This window comes from Lates calcarifer, linkage group LG15 (genome assembly GCF_001640805.2).
Source record: "Lates calcarifer isolate ASB-BC8 linkage group LG15, TLL_Latcal_v3, whole genome shotgun sequence".
Lineage (NCBI taxonomy): Eukaryota > Metazoa > Chordata > Actinopteri > Centropomidae > Lates > Lates calcarifer.
Window position 1 is genome coordinate 1,812,274 of NC_066847.1, and position 19,875 is coordinate 1,832,148.

The following is a 19,875-nucleotide window of genomic DNA, read 5'->3' on the forward strand; positions in this document are numbered from 1 at the left end:
AAATCCTGAGTCCTGTACTCTGACTAACTTAATTATATCATGTCCAGACATATGATTAAAAAGTGACTCAGAAACACCACAGATCTCAGTCGATTGGAGCAGGAGGTTTAAATTTCTAAATCTAAAGCTACACGATAACAGATCATGAAAACCGTCCCCCATGTTTCTCCTGTCACACACTGTCTCCTGTCTCTTTTCACTCAGTTACAGTGAATCAGCTGTTTACACTTTACTTCCCTATGCAATGTCTGATGAGTTCACTTGTCTTACATCCAGCTCAGTCCTTTGTCTTTTTTTTTTTTCATCAATAAATCTTTACCGCCTTCATTTTGAAGTGTTATAGTAATTTACTGGAATGAACGTCACACACAGGACTGTCAGACCGTCAGACCAGGTCCAGGTTCTCTCCACAGAGCACACAGGTGCCAACACACCGGAGACTCACACTGCTCCACTTTCCGTCTCCTCTGGCAGGAGTTTGTCCTTAAAGGTGAGTAAATCAGCAGCGTTTCCCTGCTGTGGATTCAGCAGCAGCACATTAATTACACAGCGCGTCATCCTCGCTGAAAAAGCCACACCACACACAGCTGCTGGCACAGAGAAGCTGATCAAACCTCCCAGGCCCCGTTCAGGTTCTGGGTTTAAATCAGGTTCGACTGAGCGAGCGAGAGCTGTCCTGAACTAAAGACAAGTCCTGCGTCTGTTCTTTGTAGCTGAACACCACAGTATCACCACAGAGGATGCCAAAGCATCTGATGGTCACAGTCTAAGTAGCTGGCAGAGGAGGCAGTGGAACCTCAACTAGAAATTCTTGAGCTGTGAACTCCACAGTGTTTTTAGCTTCTCAATAGACGACGGGGAAAAAACTGCACAGTAGAAATCTGGACCCGCAGCTGAAAAGTGGAATTTGCTGATAATTAAAAGCCTTTTTGTAACGTGGAGAGGCTTTAAATCTAGTGAATTTGCAGCTTCTTCCCTCTGTTCAGAGCCCACTGTGGTCTGGCTGTTGAATGCAGCACTTGTCCTTGTGCTTAAAGGATCAGTTCACCCAAATTCTAAAAGAACTTTTTCTCACTTAACCCCTCGTGGTATTGACCTGACTTGTTCCCACTCTGCTGCCTGTTGTGTCTCTGTGTAACTCTGGTTTTTCAGGTTGGATCTCCCTCTGACTGAGTGATAGTAAAACTTAAACTGCTGGAGTCAGACCCAGAGAGTTCAGACTGATGCCGAACAGTGGATCAGTTAAAAACCAGCGAGATCCAGCCAGGAATCCAGGAAACAGATACACAGTGTTTGAGTGAGTAGGACAACAACAGTCTGAGCTGCAGGAGATTGATAAGCTTTGTTTTCTGTACATTTAAACTGCTTAACCGCTCAGACTCAGAGCCCAATACAGTGAATTAGCACCTCGTGGCTGCGAGGGCCTCTGTTCCACAGCAAGCGTTAGGATGTGTTGGTTCATGGTGACTAAAGAGCCAGGTACTTTTCTCAGCTGTCAGCAGAGACCAGTGAAAACCTCTCAAACTCCAGAGCATCAAAATTCTTCAAGTTCTGCCTCAACAAAGCTGGTTCCGGTCTCTGTCGGACAATCAGAAACCTGAGTCCTCATTTCCAGCCTCACTCACCTCCACAGTGACCCTGGGCTTCTTTAGCCTTGGTGTTACAGACCAGGTTGAGCAAAATATATTGCGCAGCAACGTGATTTAATCCATTCCCTAGTCTAGATTATCCCACACTGTTGATCCCTCTGTAATCTCCTTGTGCATGGCCAATAATGTGAATCATTTGCTTTTATTCTCTGTTATTAGCTCCATAAGAAAAAGGCAGAGCTTAAAACCAAAAGAGGCTTTGGATTTTCTTCTGTGTTAAAAGTTAAAAACAAGATTTTCTCCTTCATGTCTGAGGTTGTGAAACAAACGCCGATGGGAATCATCTTTTGGCTCGCTGATCCTTTCTGTAATTTACTGATTTAAACATTACTCCCCACATTTGAAATGAAAGAAGATTAAGTGTTCACCTGCTGTATTAATAAGGCCCTGCAATACTTGAAAGAGCACCGTTGGTCTCATTAGGCAACACAATATGGATTTTATGGATTTTATTACCCCCTGGGTCAAGTTATGGGAGCTAGCCTCTGCAGATTACACACATCACACGCCGCCCACATGTGCATAATTCGCTTTTTATTACTCGCTGCCAAGCCATCAGGAATTTGTCCATTTTGCAGATTGCTACTTGACCTTACACATGGACGGAGCGCAGCGCAGTGTGGGTCTTAATGCTGCCACACACATGTTATCTGTAGGGGACACGGTCAGAATGAGGAGCAGGCAGAACTGACCGAGCTCCAGCTCTGACTCTGCCTCTCGGTTTGTGGGTTTCCAGTGGGAGCTCAGGAGCTCAGGGGTTGATTGATCTTGTTTGACCAAATTAGTTTTCCACTCAGCCGCAGCCCCACTAAGATTCATGGAGCTCATGGGCTGATTTATTATTTAAAGCTTCTCTAATCAGTGTTTTTATATCAACAGGAAGTTGAGCCTCTAATCTAAGTGGTCCTCAGGTAGAGACTCTCGGAGCCACAGATTCTGACGTGATGTTTTTCATAATATCATGTAGCAGCAGTCTGACTGTGACCATCTGAAAGAATGCAGCCTGACGAGTTTTTATTAAAGGCTGCATCATCACCCACTCATCATCCTCACTGAGATCCAACATCATTCTAACACCAGGTGTAGTGAAGAGAGAGGAACGTTTATCAGCTGAAGACAATGAATAAATAGTTATTATATTATATTTCACAGTTATGAGAAAGATGCTTTGCCTGTTGTGGAGTCATCTCTGCCCCCTGCTGGCCGTTAAAAAGTCAAGTGTTGCAGCTTTAACAGATTTATTGTTGCCTGAAACAGGACAGTTGAAGGACGATGCACAGATGATAGAGGTTTAAACTGTGACTTCATTTACAGACAGAAACGGGGAGATCATTAATAACTCACTGGCTCAGCCCTCACTGTGTCCTTGCACCTCATCAGGGATTATGATGTTCCAGGCAGCAGGAGGAGGAGGAGGAGGAGGAGGAAGAGGAGCGGGGAGGTGTTGGTCTTTTAACTCTGCCTTCATCCCACTTTCTCCTCTCTTCACCTCCTCGGGACGGACTCCAGTCAGCGCCTGTGGCTGAGCCCTGCTGATCGAGGAGCGGCGGCTGTTTCCCAGGAATCTTCTGGAGCGGGAAGAGGAGCTGCACCTGTCCGACACCCGAGGGACAACTTCTGAAGAGCGAGAGCGAGAGTTGATCCTGGTGAAGATGAAGTGAGTCCGTCTCTGTGTTTGTGACTGATCATTAGATCTTAGATTCCTCCTCCTGTCTGTGTTTAGCTCCGATCCACTCATTCGTTTCGGTTCGTCTGTCTTCGTCTTCTCGGCTCCAGTGTCATTATCACACACACACACAAAGAAATGCGTGATTCCGCGTGATAAGCATCAGTCACCTGCTGCAGCATCACAGGCAGGAGGAACCCCTCACATCCCCGAGCCAACTTAGGATACTGTGCACCGCTGTAACGCAGTGCTATAAAAAAAAGTACAAAAGTAACGTAAAAGTAGAAGAATCAAAAGTAATAGAGCACATTATGCAGGACGTTCTATAGTTAAATCATCATATATGTGTAGATTACAGCGCTGGGTTGTTGTGCGAGGTTTTAATCCACAGGTGTCAAATAAAAAGTCAAATATTTCCCTCTGATGTGAAGCAGCAAATGTAACTAAGTACAGTAACTGGTTCCATCCGTAGTTACACTCCACTAAAACACCTGGGCTTTAGATGAGAGCAAGGAAGGCCAGACACACCTCACACTGAGGCTGTTAACAGAGGTCAATGAAAACACTCTGCAGTTCAGTTTAATATCACAGGAGTATCAGAACCATGGAGCCTCAGAGCTGATGGACAGTGCACCTTCAACAGAGTTATTCTAAAATGCTGATTCTTCAACTGGAAAAGCAGAGTGAACAACATCCTGTGATGGTTTAAAGTGAAGTATAACGGGTTAAATGTTGCGTGTCAGCCCAGAGCACAGTATCCAGGATAAAGGATAATGAAATGAAATGTTCCTGGCTGTGATTTAGTCATAATGTGAGACAGCAGCTGCTGGTTCAGATGTGCAGATCCTCTTCACTGCACGCCTTTATCAGCAGCACAAAACCTGCTCTGTGAGTAAGAAGCAGAGTAACGAGCTCGGTTTGTTCGGACGTCTTTACGCGAAGGAAAGGAGTTTTAGAAATAATGATAAAGTGACACATCTGGTGCAGTTTTCAGGTTGTGTGTCTTCGAGTTAAACTCCACTAATGTGTGGTGCTGTGTCGGTGGGTGACGGTGCAGCGGGCCCCCAGCGGGGGCAGCAGGTCGTGCAGGTTATTATGGTTTATCTGTAGCTGCAGAGTTTCCAGCTGCTCCTCTGAAATGTGACTGCAGCTGAATAATGAGTGCAGACCGCTGCTGTGTTTGCTGTTGTGTGTTACAACTCAAAGCAGGTCTGCCTAATCAGCTCACACACACACACACAGGTCTAAAGCTGTAACCTATGGCTTTTGTCACGTCTTTAAAAGTCTGGTTGCACAGAGTCGGCGGCTAACAGCTAATAAGACTCGGCTGCTGCAGCTGGAGGCCGACCGGTGGCTCGTTCCAAATCCTTCCTGTGAGCTTCTCGTCTCTCCCAGCGCTCGGTCACGCTGTACGGAGCTTTCTTCCTCCCTCCGTTGTTTCCAGCCCTCCCCGGCTGCTGCTTTGCTTCCTGTCAGATTGTGTCAGTCAGGGGGGGTCGGGGTTGCCCCTGGAGATGGGCAGACCGAGTCATTCGAGGTGGCGCGATGTGGGACTGGTGGGCCGGTTTGATGGAGGAGCTGACGAGGGGGCAGAGGCAGGGTAACGGTGGCGGTTGTTGCCGTGAGAAAGCGGAGGGGTAGAGCGCGGGGAGGGGCGGTGGTGTCCGGTTGATCCAATGATGGCTCAGCAAGTGGTGGAGGACCCTATTCTGAATCTGAATAACAGGGGCACAGGGAGGCTGGTTTTGGTGGTGTGCCGATGTGTGTGGTGGTAGCTTCCTCTGAGTTGATCCCACGAATCCTTTCCTTTCCTTTAGCAAGTTGAGAGCTGAGTTTGACTCATTCTCTCATTAATGTTCTTAACAAGATGGTAGCCATGTTATTTCTGACTCGAGCCTTTAAACTGATCTGAACCAGGCTTGAACCTGTAATAAGTCAGGCTCTGTTCATTCCAGACTGGTGTATCTGCACTGGATTATTTAAGCCTTTAAAGGCATTAAAGTGTTTCATCACCTGCTGACACCTGTTATTAATCATCTGATGACGACTGAGCTTCTGCTGAAATCTGTCTGAAAGCTCTGGAAGCACATGGACCTTGAGTTAATGATCGAGACTGAACTTTCCAAAATGCCAAAACCTGCGACAGAGGCATCAGAGAGACGCCGTCGAGGTGTTTTGGAAAGGTCTGCTTTGTTGTCGAGGTGCGCGGACGCGCTGTGCAGCATGCTAAAATGTTAGCATGTGTGAATCAGTGGGTTGCATCCACCGGAGCAGCAGCCCTCTCATCACACACTGAGTAAAGTGACAAATGGGCCAAACTCTCACAAAGCTGGTGCAGTCCTTTAAGAATGTAGTTCACCCTCTCCTCCTCCCCTCCTCCTCCCCTCCTCCTCCCCTCCTCTCCTCCAGCCTCGAATGACCTTTCCTGGCAAACCGAGCGGTCAAACATCCTCTCTCTTGGCCCCCACCGCCTCTTCCTCAAGGTGAAGTCATTGACTATTCAGCCACTTGTGATGCCTGTCTTTGCACTTGTGATGTTGCCTGGGATGCGTCCTTCGCCTGCTCTGCCTCCCCCGAGGAAAACCACCTCACCCTCTCTCTCTCTCTCTCTCTGGGCCATAAACCCGACACTCTGTGTGTCTGACAAAGAGCGAGTCACAGAAGTCTGAAAATGAGGCGGTTGTAGGAGCTGAATATTAGCAGCAGTCAGGAGGATTTAAAGTAAATTTGTCCTTTTCCTTGGTGTAAATATGAAGTGAAGCCAGCGTGACAGGTTGACAGCTGCTTTGGCCCATTCACCTTCTCATTTATTCTAACTTTTCACAGCATTATAAAGGTGGAAAACAACCTCACAGCCACTTTAAAAGAACCTCTCTGTAGGTGCATGTGTCCCTGACTGTTTTCCTCTTCGTCTGAATCGCTGCCTGCATCTTTGATTTCTTCAGATAAATCAGGTGGCAACAGTTTCTGCCAGTTGGAGAAGCAGTCGACCAATCACGTGTTTTCTCTGGGAGTTATTTCACAGTGACAGTAGGGAGAAATTCCAGGAAGCGAGTCAGGGACAGAGACGTCCAATCAGAGTTTGAAACGGCTGCAAAACTTTATTGTTTCTAAATCAACTTACAGAAAAAACAGTTCCTGAACTGATGTGTCTTTGATCAGATGCAGCTAAAACTGAATATCCTCCAGTCCTGAACGCAGTGTCAGGCTGATTATCAAAGTAATATTTTCCCTGTTATAATACATTTACATATTTAGGCTCGGAGCTGTTTGTCAGCTTGTCTGTGCAGCACTCGGGGCTGATTATTGCAGTTAGCCTGAGGACTCTAAACACCACGATACCCTGAATGTTTTATCAGGTTGGCCTGGGAAACCATCATCAGTGCAAACAACAGGTGTTAAAGCTCGGTCCTGGAGTTTTTCTTAAAGTCCCAGATATATTCTAACATCGGTTGTTCGTCTATTGTCCTGATGATTCACCTAACTGGTCTCTGAGGACTTTAACTTGCTGATACCTTATGGATCTACCAGTCTGCTGATTGGTTCAGTGAAATGATTTGAACAGCTTTATCCCATGTGGCATTTCTGTCTTCAAAGCTTTCATTTCAGAATGACAGAGCCAAATTTAGGCATTAAAAAAAACCTTTGAGTGATTATTTATTAATCCTGTTTTGATTAGAAATCTGTCTCTGCTGAGAGCCACAAAACAAACTTTAATTTCCTACGTCACTGCGAGTGTAATGCTGCTTTCACTCGTCCTCTCTGCTCGCCACACGCTGATTAAAGACCGACTCGTTTCAGGTGAAACTGATAACGAGTTCATCTTTTGGGCATCACATCTCTCTTGTTTGAAATATTGATTGTTTGCTTTTTAACTTTTTAATTTATTAGTGTTCTCCAAGTTTTCATTGGAGGAGAAACCACTGAGGAGTTTCCTAGCACCACACAGAAGTAGTGGATTAAATGGTTCCTTTGGTGTAAAAGGTCACATCATGAATGCAGCTGCATGTAGCACACACTGTCCTGCTCATGCTCAAATATCCTCCTAATTATTGTAAAAAAAAAAGTCTGATAATTGGAAGATTAGTGTGAGCTGTGTATGACAGACTTTCTCCTGCCTTTCTGAACGCAGCGCGAGATAATTGGTCGGCATGTTCGTAAAGGAGAGGAGAAAACTTAAGTTAGCACCCAGGCAGAAAAGAAGTCGTGCGAGGAAAAAGGATTACAATACAACAAAGAAAAGCAGGATACCAAAAGGAAAAGTGAATATGCTGGAGGATGAAAGGAGTGGTAATAATGGTAAATCTAGTTAAGTTGGAGGTTGGGCTTCGGTCCGACCCTCCGGGGAGTTTGGTGGGAATCAGAATTCAGCTCACACTCTGCAGCTCCTGAAGTCTGACTCACAGCAGCTAAAAAGCTCCAAGGACACACAGGCAGTCCCTCTGTCTGTCCGAGTCTGTCTGTCTGTCTGCCTCACACACACACACACACACACACGCACACACACGGTGGAGTTTCCCACTTTAACGCCAAAAAATTAAACATTTTCATCAAACAAAATCAAGATGACGAGTTTTTTAATCATGTTTGACAGCAGCTGCAAGTTTTTATTCAATTTGGTTATTGATTGTTTGTTAATTTGCAAAGCCATTGATTCATTTCAAGCAAAACAAAAATCATTTAATTTATTCGTTTAACCTTTATTAAGCCACGGTGAGACTCACTGAGGGGAAAAATGTCTTTGTCCAAAAATATACAACAAATCAGAGTTAGACAGAATCATCACTCATTAATAAAACCATTAGATAAAACTGAAGAGAACACTTGAAAGCTGTTTAAAGCTGTAAAACTGATGTGAATGTGCCCGGTCTGAAACAGTCCTTCGTGTTTCTGAATCAGTGTGAACAGGATGAGTTCTGTGCAGTGTTTTCACTCCGTGTTTTCCAGCTCAGATGCTGCTGATATCTCTGTAGTACATTATGTTGATGAAGTTGCGAGTTCCTTCTGTCGAGTTTGTTTGTCATATTTTTTTTTTTGTTGTGTGATCTGAACTCTGAGAGTGAAGATCATATCAAGATACTGGTGTTATTCATGCTGCCATGAAGATGTTACTGGTTACAAAGTCAAAACATCAACAGAAAGAAAGAAAGAAAAACGTCAGAGAAAACAGACTGACTGTTAAACAGATTATTTACGTACATTACATTCAAGTGTTAAAGTCTCAGCAACAGAAATGTCGTCAAAAACACTGAGTTGATTTGTATCGGTATGTGTCAGAAACAAGAAAATTAAAAAAGCACAAATACCACAGTGCCAATGTTTTAGAACACCTCAGAGTACATCAGCTCATGATCAATAAAGACGTGCACCTGTAAAGACAGTAGAGTCAACTAGAAATATGTTTTTCATCAAAAGACAAAGAAAGAAAAAAACAGGCCCAGTCGTTCCTATAGTGCATTCATTGGGGACTATTTTCAGCAGCGGATTAATCTACATTTGGTGCTCACTGGACAACAGTGGCCCAGAGGAATAAGATATATCAGACTGAGGTGATTGAAGCTAATCTTTAGCCGGACAGTTTCCTGCCTTTTCACTTCCACCTCAGTTGAATTACAGGTGACAGAGCGTGTACACAGTCAGGATTATTTTCCTGTGATGTCAAGTAAACAGTGAACCACAGGAAATTAGGAGGTCGGAGTAAGAGGATGTTTTAAAACCAAAGTCTTTGTGATGTTCACGTCCAGACATTTTGTCCCTCCTCCTCCTCTCTTGTCTTTTTCCCACAGACTGGATGAGTTTCTACCTGTGCTGCTGTGTGCCATCTGTCTCCTCGTCCTGCCGTCGTCCTCTACCCCCCACCACGACTCAGGTACGCCGCCCTCCCCTCCCCCTACGCCCCTCACCTTCACCGCCACCATCCACCACTGACAACCAGAGCTACATTAAATCACACGCGACCTCTGACTCTTAAGGGCAGGGGGGTGCTCTTTAATCACTTCCTGTTATTCACTGTTTCTGCTGACATGCAGACTTTCTTTTCAAGGGTGTCCCAGCTCCGGTCCTCATCTCATCCTGTACGTTATGATAACACATGCACCTGCAACATGACAGAGCTTCTCCTCTGCTTTGCTAACAACCTCCAAACCTCCTGCAGATATCACTTTGTTGTATGAGGCAGCAGAAACACGTGTGCTTGCCTATAGTTCCACTGGTGAGCGATCAATCACCTCAGTCCAATTAAAGGTTTTGCCTGTAGTCCAGTGCTGATGTTAAATGTCAAGCTCGGGCTCTGGTTGCAGGGTTTTGTTAGAAAAGTGGAAAAGAAAGTAAACTTGTGGTGGTTGGACGTCATAACAGTGTCTTCTTCCTCTCCTCAGATGATTCGAAGCTTCTCCATGTGACCATCCCCACCGCCCCGCCCGTCAAGGCCGTGCTGGGCGGCTCTCTGACGTTACCCTGCCTGGTGTCTCTGGCCCACCCTCCGCCGTCCCCCTCCACCAACGGCCGCCACGCCGTGCTGTCTCTGCCCCGGGTCAAGTGGAGCGTCCTGACTCAGGACCGCGAGACGGAGATCCTGGTGGCCCGCGGAGACCGGGTGAGGGTCAGCGAGGCCTACAAGGACCGGGCCTCGCTGCTCAACTACGCCTACTCCCCCGCCGACCTCACCCTGCGTCTGGAGAACCTGAGGCAGAACGACACGGGCTTCTACCGCTGCGAGGTGCAGCAGGGCCTGGAGGACGCTGACGACGTGGCTCAGATCAAGGTCAAAGGTGAGAACCATCAAAGCAACGAGGAATCCAAAAAACACACAGAACCAGAACGAGAAATTACAGCCTCAAACGTGACCCTGAAGCTAAACCTGCAGAAACATATCTGGCTCTTCAGCTGCTAAACGCTCCACTGTGTTCACCAGCTGCTCTCTGACTCAGTCTGTGAAGTAAAGAAGATGTGTTCAAGGTCAAATAAACAAACAAACAGTATCTATATTATACAATACACACTCAACATCTGTCATGAGTGGCCGTCTCATTCAGCGCCAACCAAGTAATAGAGTATAGATTCTCTGACCGCAGTCATTTGTGAGCTACTTTATCAGGCGCTGAGTGCTGCTTTCACTGCGATCACATTAAATAGAAACAGCAGAGAAAGCAGGACAACAAGGTGCAGTTAAAAACCTAAAGAGACGACACACACAGTTGTTTCTGCTTTTTGCAAGTTGTTTTCAGGCTGTTTCAGTTCACGAGAAAAAAAGAAAAATCGTTTGTCAGAGTCCTGGTTTTTATCAGTGCATAACTGAAGACTTCTCTGCTGGAAACACTGAGGACTGTCTCTCAAACCCTGACAAATAATTCACTGTTAAAGAAAGAAATTAGAAATGAACCTCCACTCTGGATATTTCTCCCAGTAAAGCAGAGCTGCAAATTCTTCTTCTGCTCACGTCACTGTGTTCAGTTTATTGTCACTGAGGTGAATTTATTGTGCTTTCACACCTAATCTGTTAGTGCTGGTGTGAAAGCTGTCAGTCAAACTCTAAACAAAGCTTTCCTGTCTGCTCGTGTCCTAACGTTTACTCATCTTGGTTTGTAAAAAGTCAGAGAGAACACAAACAGCATTTATTCTCTTGTTCGACCAAAGAAACTGAACTCCAGATGCAAAAACACCCTGAGAAAAGACACTGAACCTGGATCTGGGGTGACGAACGATGGTAACCGTGTTCATTTTGCAGGATGATGACACAGAGCTCTCGTTCTGGATTTTACAGGGGTGGTGTTTCATTATCGTGACGCTTCCAGCCGCTACGCCTTTACCTTCGAGCTGGCCAGAGAGGCCTGCGAGGACATCGGCGCTGAAATTGCCACTCCAGAGCAGCTCCTGGCCGCCTACCACAGCGGGTACGAGCAGTGCGACGCGGGCTGGCTCTCAGACCACTCAGTGAGGTGAGGATGGTTCAATGTTAAACAGGACACATCCACACTCAGCGCTGGATCAAGTGGGCTCTCAGCTCGATGTCAGGTTGCGTAGAACGCAGGTCTGAGACTCTCAGATGTTCAGCGTACATTAGGCAACAGCCCAAACTGTTAATGCAGCTCCTCACAAACCACAACAGTAAACTGCCACACTGACATGTAGCTGAGGGAGCGTCCAGCGTGGAGGTGGGTCAGTTTGGAGCCAGCTAACATTTCTACTCCTGCACATCAGAACACAGATCATCGAGCAGCTGAGAGCCACTCATCTGATCTCAAAGCGAACATCTCTCCCCACTTCAACACTCACTCAGACAAGTGTGATGGCTGGAGTGCTGCCATTAGAGAGGAGGAGATACTTGGAGTTTCAGCGCCGGGTGTCATTTCCTTCCACAGGTATCCCATTCAGATGCCCAGAGAGGGCTGTTTCGGGGACATGGATGGACTGCCGGGAGTGAGGAACTACGGACTGTTAGAGCCCGATGAGCTGTACGACGTCTACTGCTACGTGGAGAATATTGAGGGTAAGACAATCACAGATTTACTTTAAGTTATGGTAACAACTTTATCACCAGCTGCAGCTGCTGGGATTGAAGATGCAAACAATGAAAAGTATGTGGACGCCTCTGTTTCATCAGGTACAGAAACAATGAAAGTAATTCTGCAAAATCTTAGTGATATTTTTAATATTTGACTTTCAGTTTGAAGTGTGCACAAATGTGTTTATATCTAAAGATCCTTAAACGCCACCACCTGTATCCCTGTGTAAAGGTGAGGTGTTCCATGGCTCCGCCCCCCAGCGTTTCACCTTCTGGGAGGCCAAAGCCTACTGTCTGAGCCACGGGGCGGAGCTGGCCACCACGGCTCAGCTGTACGCAGCCTGGAACGACGGACTGAACCACTGCAGTCCGGGGTGGCTGGCGGACGGAAGCGTGCGGTACCCCATCGTCACCCCTAGAGAGCGCTGCGGAGGCGGTGAACCCGGGGTCAGAACCGTCTACCGCTACAGCAACCAGACGGGCTTCCCCGAGGCCCACACTCGCCACGATGTCTACTGCTTCAGAAGTAAGAGGCCAGTCTCACAGCTCATGGGTGTCAGGATGTGTCGGTGTGTTGGCGGAGTTCACCCTCCAATCCTGTATACATCATTTGGTCACACAAAATTCTCTTATTTTAGAACTTTTATCTAATCTCTTCCACACATCTGGAAACGTTCTGGCTCCGCCCTTTTTATCAAGAATGCTTTGGTAGCTGCCTTGTTTACGAACTTGTGGCCTCCCAGCATGCATTTCACACCAACCACTTGGTGCTGGAGGATACATCTTGTATTGAAAATACTGTAATTAACATTATAAAATAACATTTTCTAACTCTGCTCTTTATTCCAGGTGATAACGGACCTTACACTGAGCCTCCTCAGGATTTTCTCTCCACTGAGCCAGAGGACATCGGCCAGGACATTGTTTTCTCAACTCATCCTGCCCAGGAGGAGCTCAGCCTCAGTGAGGCCACAGAACAGGGGGTTGAAGAGGTGCAACATGCCCAGACGGTCAGACCTGTAGAACTGGTCCCGTTGTTCACAGGAGACCTTCATCAGTCCGTCACTCCTCCATCTGAGCTTCAGCAGCTCTTCTCCACTGAAGACACCTGGGAGCCTGTAGAGAGGGCCAGCTACCCAGAGTCCTACCAACCTGCACCTGAAGAAAACCCAACCACAGATCATGAAGAGCATCGCCTACATTCAACAGCTTCTCCAGAGGCTGATGGTGAAGTAACCAAAGGTGAAGACTGGACTTTACCCACAGCTACTCTCTCTGAGACTGTAACTCAGGATACAGCAGGAGTTCATGCAACATCTGGAGCTGGTGCAGATGAACTGCTCAACATCTCCTCAGAGGTGCATCAGGAAGGGGAGCGTCCCGTGTCACCAGAGGACCACACTGCAGAGGTCCAGCTGGAACATGCCACTGAAACTGAGCTGGTCTACTCGAGCACATCGTACGATGTTTCAGGACAGCCAGAGGAGGCCAGCGCCGGTACTGCTGAGGAGGTATCGGCAGTGACTACGTCAGGTGTTCACTCCACTGCACCACCTGAGCACCAACCGACAGAGGAGGAGGAGTCTGGAGAGGAGAGTGCACACACTCCTCCAGATGAGGAAATGCAAGACCCAGTAACTCAGAGTTTGGTGGTCATTTCTGAACTGGTCACTACGACTGAGTCAAGTAAGTAGACCAGGAACACTGAAGTCAGGATCTTACAGGGACCTGGTTCGGTTTTAGGACGTCTCACACTCTGCTGTCATCAGTCGAACTGTTCTTATACAACATTAATATCATGTTTATCAGTTTCCAGCCTGTAAATTCAGCTCATGTCAGCATCCAGATTATTTATGGACTCCCAAGAAAACAGTAGATGCTAGAATAGAATAATAAAATCCAAATTTTATGGCTATTCTGTGCCATGGAAATAGAATATAAACATTAACAGCATACAATTCTTTACTGCACAGCTTGTTCCTCTGTCGGTCTCAGACTGAGAGATGTTTTTATTTCCATTTTCAAGCTAACTTCCTGTAGCAGAGAAGACATGTTCTCTTATCTCGACAGGTTATGATCCTACACGAGAGCACTCGGCTGTGACGACCGAGTCCTCCATCCCAGTCGAGCACGGTGACGAGGAGTACAACAGCACCTCAGAGGAGGCAGCACCAGATGATCCAACAGAGCAGAGCGGACACATCCATCCTGCAGAAACCCCAACGGCAGAGGTCGTCACGGTCACAGACGACTCAGGCTCCAGTGTGGATGGTTTTGTTCTAAACAACGATCCCGTCACTTTGTCCACATCCCTGGTCTCTGTAACCCTGTCGCCCCCCGCTGTGGAGGTGGAAGCCAGCTCCCCAGAGATAATCACCTTCATACCTGACAGCAATGCTTCATCTGGGGCCGAACCTCTGGAGGACATCCAGGAGAAAAATGAGCAGGAGGGATTAGGAGAAAGCCCCGAGGTATTTCTCACCACGACGCAGAATATCACAGACGGCGTCCCAGAGAGCGGAGGACACGACGCCAGAGAGGGATCAGGTGAATCATCGGGAGAAATCCCAGAGATGAAACCAGAACTCCTGCTGACGAACCCGACCGTCTCAACAGACCACGCCTCCGAGGGAACCGACGGTGAGGCTGGCACCGGCGCACCTCCTCCATCAGATGTAAAAATCACACTGATCCCTGACCTGACCCTCACGCCAGGCCTGGGAACCGGAGCCGTCCTCCCCCACCCCGCAGGAGTCTCGCTCTGACCGAGAATACAGCGCCGAGCCTCCCGTCGCTGAGCGATCCGACGATGTCTCTACAGAACAGGTGGTGGAGATCACCACCAGCAGCAGCTTTAATGGTGAGAACTATTTTAGGCATCAACATTTCCCCTGTGGGGATGAAAGCTGTCTCTTAAAAGTTGGAGGACTGAAGCTGTTTCACTTTTCCTGGAGGTAAAAAATATCGATGCTCAGCCGAGCAAACAGATAAATAAAGTGTGAGGGCAGAAGTGTGTGTGGAGGAGTGTTTAGGGTGGAGGTAACTGGATAAAGATCCCTGATGTGGGAAACTGAAGAAGGTGCTGCAGTTTAGAGCCTCGTGATGGAGGTGTGTGTTAAGTTTAGTTGTGTGTGTTTAGAAATAACCTGTACATGATAAACTGTCTCAGCAGGACATGGATCAGAGGCAGGCGAGGGGGGCGACCGGCACCGACGAGCCCCAAGTTAAAATATGCACATGGCGCCCGGACGTGAAGGAGACGTCCAGTCCAACAGTCACCACAGACCTTCATGATGTGACCGTCTCTGCTTCCACCGTGAACCCAGACGAGGAGGAGGAGGAGGAGGAGGAGGAGGAGCACACGGCCATGGCGGCCTCGCTGCCTGCTGCCAAAGTTTCTGCTGCAAGACAAACAGACATGTCAGGTACCTAAAGTGCAGCATGTTCGATGATAACAGAAACTATAAATGAATTTAAAAATACAAGCAGTTCAAGTTCACACAGGCTGAAAACAAAAAGTCTGAAGTTGTTTAAACATGAAAACTCAGAGCAGAGCTCACTCCTCATCTCACCATTAAAGTGTTTGTTTTTTAAACTTAAACTTGAAGTGATGTGTCTCTTCAACAGCAGCAGAGCCTGACAGTGACTCAGCAGCGGGTCCCATTCCTGATGTAACAGCTCCCTCTGCTGGTGGATTAGGTTTAAAGATGGTTTTTAAGGAAGCTGTGGGTGTGCAGGACTCATGCACTCGAGAGATGGGTGTTTATATTTCTTCAGGTTGTGTTATTAACCCTCATCACCTTCACGTGTCTGCAGACTCCTGCCTGGAGAACCCTTGTTTAAATGGAGGCACTTGTGTCGAGGGTGAATCAGCGAGGTGCTTCTGTCTGTCCGGTTATGGAGGAGATTTCTGCCAGACAGGTTCACTGTCAGCTCTTTGATTAACCTTCAGTGTTCATGTGCGGTTTTGTACGACCTTCCTGATAATTCTTCGTCTGCTCTGCCTCAGACCTGGAGGTGTGTGAGCCGGGCTGGGAGAAGTTTCAGGGCTTCTGTTATCGTCACTTTACCAAGAGGCAGAGCTGGGAGGCGGCTGAGCAGCACTGTCGGATGTGTGGTGGACACCTCATTTCTGTCATGACCCCCGAGGAGCAGGACTACATCAACGGTAAACCTCGAGACCTGGAAGCAAAAGTCACCTGATTTAGGGAGGTAGATGTGACTACCTGCAGCCAAAGAAGTAGATTTGAAGTTGAATTTTAATCTAGTTTTAAAATCACGTGCACTTTTAATTAAGACAGGCAGTGGGGAATCCTCCGATGAAGCCGCTGGGTGTTGCACATATCAAACTAGAGATCTTCTACAGGAACATTCCTTCCATTCAGACAGAAAATACAAAAGTGATGAGTTTGTTGTAACAACGAGGCCTCTCAAGTTTGTCCAGACAAGACACAACAATGACCTCTCATGTCTTCCATCTTACTGAATCTTTTATTTTCACGGTTTTGAAGTTGGTGTTTTATCTCGTCTGGCAACAAGGCGAGGAGATAACTATCTGACATTCTTGTGCCGGTTCTTTTCACCGTGCGGGCAGTTACCATGGATGTTACACACTGATACTAGGTCTTGTGTAAGCAGGAATAAAGGAGTCATCTTTACTAAATCAGTCCGCAGGGTTTTATAATGGAACTTAGCATCAGGTGTGTTAAACTTTCAGAATAAAAGCCAGTATATTTAGTCCTACATAATGTAACTTCCTGCAGTCACAGTTTAAACTCATCTGATCTATATCTCTGTTTATTCCTGGTCTTTAAAATGACTCCTCACTCATATATAACGCTTCATTAGCTCTGATACATATCTTCATATCTTCTGATATTTATTGTAGACAAATACAGAGAATATCAGTGGATCGGACTGAATGACAGAACCATTGAGGGAGACTTCCGCTGGTCGGACGGGAACCCTCTGGTGAGTGCAGCTGTATTTAACGTCGTTTGTTTTCCTCCATGTGACTCTGTTTTAATCCCGTCTCGTCTCTGTGTCAGCTCTATGAGAACTGGTACCGAGGCCAGCCTGACAGCTACTTCCTGTCCGGCGAGGACTGCGCAGTGATGGTGTGGCACGACGGCGGCCACTGGAGCGACGTACCGTGCAACTACCACCTGTCCTACACCTGCAAGAAGGGTGTCTGTGAGTCCGCCCGACTGAACTGCACCCTCTCCGGTGCAGGTTTTGTATTTTAGCGTTAGGATCTAAATAACAAAGAAGTCGTCTCTCCATTTTTCAGCCTCCTGTGGCGAGCCCCCTCAGGTTCCCTACGCTAAAGTGTTTGGGAAGAAGCGTTTGCGTTATGAGACCAACACCAAGGTGCGGTACTACTGTGAGGAGGGGTTCGTTCAGAAACTGAATCCTGTGATCAAGTGCCTGCCCAGGTGGCCAATGGGAGGAGCCTCTGATCACCTGCATGTCAGGTAAGAGCTTTAATTACCTGATGTCTTTGAGCACAGGGGGAAACACTCTGTACTGAACACGTACCTTGTCATTTTTCCTCCCTCCTCCAGCCCATTCAGTGGAGGAAGACTCAGTGACTTTACCTCCTCATCAGCACGAGGAGGTGGTGGAGGCCATGGAGGTCCTGGGTACAGCCACGGAGAAAGCAACGCCGCTATTCTGGGACATTAAGTGGAACGTGTAAAGCCATCCTGCCTTTTAAAAAAATATTCCTCTTCCTGTTGTCCCACTCGTCTTGTGTCTCAGTAGACATTCCCGCCCAGTTTCTGCATTAAAAGTAATCTTTCATAGTGAAGAAATCTCAAGGCCGTTAATGCTACAATCTGGAAAACTGCTGTAATCCAAATATATGCTGGAAAAACTGAAGCATGTCTAAAAAGTCCTGTAGATTCAGATGGCTCTGTTGATTGGAACAAAATGCTGCTGCTTCCTGGAAAAAAATGACATCCAGTGTTATGAGAAGATAAGAGAGGATCCTGCACACTACTCACAACCGTAGATCAAACATCTTTATTTTTGGATCGAAAGGTTTGTGCAGTTTGCAAGATACTTTCTCATCATCTGACTCTCATGCAAGAAGGATTTTTATATGAAACAATCATAAAACACCTGGTCCCAGTCAGGGAAAAGCACATTTACCCCAAGTTCTCCATCTCTGTAGACCCAGTTATCAGCACACAAAATACAAATATGTTGATATATCTCTGAGACATTTCCGATCATGCTTAAAGTGCGAGTAATTAGTTCCTTTTACCTTAAATAAACCAAATTAAATGTAGGCTATCATGTAAACCCAGCACCAAGTAGGAGGTAGGAGGGACTTTGTCTCAAACTGCTTTAGTTTTGGGGTTTAAGGGATCTGGAAATATTTAAATACAAATTCTATTCTATTCTGTTAAAGTTCTGTCCTTTACAGCGAACGTACTCATGAGGAAAATGACTGCTGTAGTGTTCTTTACTTTCTTAATCAACAGCCATTTTGTAACTAAACGTAACAGCTGTGGAATTAAAATCAGCCCTTTCAGCGACAATGTTGAATTCATGAATTTGACTGCTGGTGCCGTGTTTTAACATTTCATTAACAGACTGCTGTCGGTGAGTTTTGCCTGTGAGTTCTTGATAAAGTGTGAATTAATTCTCAGCATCAGCTGGTCTGACATTCACTGAAGCCTGTCCTGCTTACAACCTGGAAGATTCTTTGTTTTTTAATTTTGTGGGGTTTTGTATCAGTGCTTAAGAACAGTAGCTGTCAGTCAGCCTTCATGTCCCACAGTCTGCACTCTTGGAAAACATGTGTGTGTGTGTGTGCATTTGCTTGCATATCAACCCTTAGAAAACACACATTTTTATACTTTCCGAGCACAGAACTAGGAAACCTGATCGAGCCTCCCGTCTGAAAGACTCTTTAATTAAACACCTGACATTAATCAGGGCAGTTAGACTGAAGCTCAGCCATGTCCTGATGCTGTCGTCCTGCAGTCTGACTGTGTGTTTCAGGCTTGAACATGAGCAGATCCTGTGCTGGAGATTGAGATATTGTCCAGTGTTGAAGAGAAAATAGGGACACTCCTCAGCTGTGCTGCTTTTATCTTTCTTCAGATGATACCAAGGAGAAAATGAATGATTGGTTCAGACAGAGCTGAACCACCTGCACATGTGCACACACACTATCTTTTTAAAGAGTGCAGATCACTGACTCTTCTCGTCCTCTGGTGCTTTTTATTCAGGTGTCTCTTAGACTTTGTGCTATGGTTTGCTTATTTGAACTGTACTGTATCTGTATTTGGTCAGACTTGTATTATTAGCAAACAGCCTCCTAATCAGAGCGTTTAATTTGAGATGTAAGTAGATTACTGACCTCAAAGTGACGGCTGTTCCTCTGCGATCAGTGAGGACAAACAAATATTTTGATTAATGCAACATGAGCTCATCCACTGTACCTTTTTCTAGTTTTAAAATGAGTGCTGTAATAGACTGTGTGACAGTAACAAAGCAGGTGATGTTAATCGTTGATCTAATGGACACAGACTACATAAATGTACATGTAGAAATAATATAGATAAAATGATTCCAATGAAAAAAAAAGAGAAATAAACTGTAATTTTGTAATGTAGTCTGAATTTTTGCTCTTGTTACATGTTGTTTTTGACTTAACTGTATAAAAATTAACAAATTAAAAATAGTATGGTTGTAAGAATGTATTTGTAATATATAATATGATCATGTGACTCTTAATTAGCAGAGTCTTAACTTTGTCGTTTCTTTTGTTATTTTAGGGAGAATTTGAAGTAGATAAATATAGATATGACTGATTATTCATGACCTTTTTGCTCAAAATCATTTACTGGCCTATCTGAGGAACTCATTAGTTTAAAACCTACAAGCTGCAGAGCTGCAGCCTTCACAGCTGTTTGCATTTGTTATCATTTGACTTCCAGGTTACGGCTGCGTTTTGATTTTTACAGCCCCTGATTGGAGGCATAATAAAATCCCAGTTCAGAATCTCTTGCTGTCCTTCAGCTGTCTATCACACTGTCACTTAC

At 46.0% G+C, this 19,875-nt stretch overlaps 1 protein-coding gene across 1 annotated transcript; it reads left to right on the forward strand.

Moving 5' to 3' along the window:
• The first annotated feature begins 357 nt into the window (after window positions 1–357).
• Window positions 358–19,834, forward strand: bcan (brevican). The gene is given in 18 exon segments (XM_018678655.2): window positions 358–490; window positions 1,153–1,297; window positions 3,030–3,306; window positions 9,102–9,184; window positions 9,693–10,085; window positions 11,078–11,252; window positions 11,676–11,803; window positions 12,051–12,344; window positions 12,668–13,504; window positions 13,889–14,532; window positions 14,534–14,737; window positions 14,991–15,243; window positions 15,635–15,739; window positions 15,828–15,986; window positions 16,707–16,789; window positions 16,867–17,011; window positions 17,109–17,292; window positions 17,383–19,834. Coding segments are annotated over 16 exon segments (3,813 nt in total). The 5' UTR covers window positions 358–490; window positions 1,153–1,297; window positions 3,030–3,301; the 3' UTR covers window positions 17,504–19,834.
• Window positions 19,835–19,875: the final 41 nt, after the last annotated feature.